General features: G+C 38.1%; 2 protein-coding genes across 2 annotated transcripts in view; one reads left to right on the forward strand and one right to left on the reverse strand.

Annotated features, from left to right (window-relative positions):
* LOC138040515 (nuclear pore complex protein Nup107-like) overlaps positions 1–2,500 on the reverse strand; it is a 40,776-nt gene that overhangs the window by 36,173 nt on the left and 2,103 nt on the right. The window lies entirely within an intron of this gene.
* Positions 1,544–2,500, forward strand: part of LOC138040516 (bifunctional 3'-5' exonuclease/ATP-dependent helicase WRN-like) — a 3,554-nt gene continuing 2,597 nt past the window's right edge. Inside the window, exon 1 of the mRNA XM_068886230.1 lies at positions 1,544–1,956. Within this exon, the coding sequence (XP_068742331.1) occupies positions 1,544–1,956 (413 nt within the window). The remainder of the gene's footprint in view (positions 1,957–2,500) is intronic.

Genomic DNA, 2,500 nt, shown 5'->3' on the forward strand with positions numbered 1-2,500 from the left:
TTAAAAAGAATCGTCTTCACTCCTGATTTAAATGCTTGTAAATTTGATGACATGCGCGATTGAAAAGGCAGTTCATTCCATAGCTTAGGAGCACATACCGAAAATGCTCTATCTCCATAGGTAACAGTTCTGGATTTAGGAACACTAAGCAGATGTTGAGACTGAGATCTAAGATTGCGGGTATGCATAGGATTATTAAGTACAGTACACGTAGCTCATAATTTATAGGTATTCAGGAGATAAAATTAATCATTAAGTGCTTTGTAAGTCAGCAGTAGCACTTTAAACCTTATACGATAGGAAACAGGGAGCCAATGTAGTCTCACTAGAACAGCAGTTATACGATCATATTTGCAAGAAAAAGTTATAATACGAGTCGCAGTATTTACACGTACATGTACATTTGTAGTACTGACTCATGTCTGTCTATTTGGTATTTTGGAAGTCCAATAAGTAAAGCATTACAATACTATAGTCCAGCTTTGATGAAACAAATGCATGGACTAACGTCTAGGTAGAATTTTCATCTAGATACAGTGTACATGTATTTTCTAATCTTACTAATATTTCTAAGGTGGTAATGAGATGATTTGCATAATTTGCTTACATGTTCCCCGTAAGATAGAGTTTGATCGTACAAAACACCTACACTGTAGATTGCGTACAGTATTGCTCTGCTCTATACACTCACTACCAATCTGAACGTTGCTGAGACAGGGTCTTGGACCGTATTTACAGTAGATTGAAATACAATGTACATGTTTGGATTGAAATACATGTACATGCATTTACGAAATTTTGCAGGGAGATATTATTATCAACGTTTGTTGAACACTGCCTTCATGCTATTGAAGGCTATTGCGGGTTAATTTTTCATTTTAAGAATATCTGGCCGCTGTTGCATGACGTTGTCATGGCCAAATGTGTACAAATGCTTGACAATGAGGCTACATGTAGCCATCATTGACATATAACAGAATATATCTTAACTGTACATGTACAGTGTACTACACAATGGCATGAAGTCACGAAAATTACACATACATGTAGAATAACAGGTTCTGAGTTTTTGAGACACATGGGGATCCGAGTTTTTGATACACAGGTCAAGGATCTGAGTTTTTCGCGGGTCTGAGTTTTCAGTACACCAGGGGGTCTGACTTTGTGACTTTTTCGGGGGTCTGAGGTCTGAGTTTTTATGACACCCCCAATGGAGCCCAAGGGAAAACCCGTTGATTCCCGTTGGTCCACTGAAGTTAAGCCCTGTTGGATGGAGTTAGCGCTTGGATGGGAGATTGAACAGTGATCACCCTCATGTTGACACTATTGAAGTTGGGCTGCTCATAGTATTAATTTAATGAATCATAGCAAAAACACAAACTATCCGAATTCGCTTTATTTCATACTGTGATTTAGTCATCTGATCATTCTACAATTTCACAGAGATCTGTTTACAACGCCACCACAGTAAAAACATGGAACATTACTCAATTTGAACTGTTGCTGAACAATACGATCTTTGGAAGAAAATGGAATCAAATTCATGCTAAAAGCAGAGCAAAAGACGGTGATCAGACATTTGTTTGAGAAAAAGGATCTTTTAGCCGTTTTACCAACAGGCTATGGAAAGAGTCTAATTTTTCAGCTTCTTGTGTTGCTTGCGAAAAGAGCAGGAAATTATGCTTCTTTGTTAGTCATAACGCCTCTTGTCAGTATCATTAACGAACAGGTTATGGAAGTCGAAGCCATGAATTTGACTGCTTGTAATTTGGCTCAGAAGCTAGGTAATTTGGAAGACATCGAAGGAGGGAATTTTAATGTTGTCTATGCATCAGCGGAAAGTGCCACAGATAAGCGACTTCTTCAATCACTGAAGAAAGACACCACTTTCAGTAGCAGTTTAGTGGCTTGTGTTGTGGATGAGTTGCATACAGTTGAAACATGGACCGGTTTAAGGTGAGGGATTGTATATTTTAATTTTCAGCTGTTTTTATAAATTCTGAAAAATGTCTTTGCTGCACATAACAATCTTTTGTTTGAGGAGAATTCCAATCAACCTATTGTGAATTCTATTTGCCTTATATTTATTCTAGAAAATCAAATTCACATTGGACGCTTCCATTACTTTTTCGTTTCTTTTTGTTTCAGGAGAATTAGTTTTTACACTTTTTCGATTAGGAGGACTGCTGCATGCTGCAGGCGACAAAACGTCGAGTAATTTTCTCTTCGCACCTTCGGAATTCTCCTTTTCTTCTCTCTTCTGCGCTAAACGTGTAGTTATGAATGGGAAAAGTTCACACAAGTTCTTGATCTTCCGATAACAGGCATTGCAGGCCACTTGCGACTCGTTGTGAGAAGCAATCACTGTTATCCCAACGTTCTTCAGAGATTCGCTCAAAAAAACTTTGAATATTTCTTTTCTCGCCGACAGTTTAAATATATTTACACACGATTTCGCCACACAGTTCCCATATGTCACCTTCAGATTCGCCTGGCAAAC

This window comes from Montipora capricornis, chromosome 3, assembly GCF_036669925.1.
Source record: "Montipora capricornis isolate CH-2021 chromosome 3, ASM3666992v2, whole genome shotgun sequence".
NCBI classification, from domain to species: domain Eukaryota; kingdom Metazoa; phylum Cnidaria; class Anthozoa; order Scleractinia; family Acroporidae; genus Montipora; species Montipora capricornis.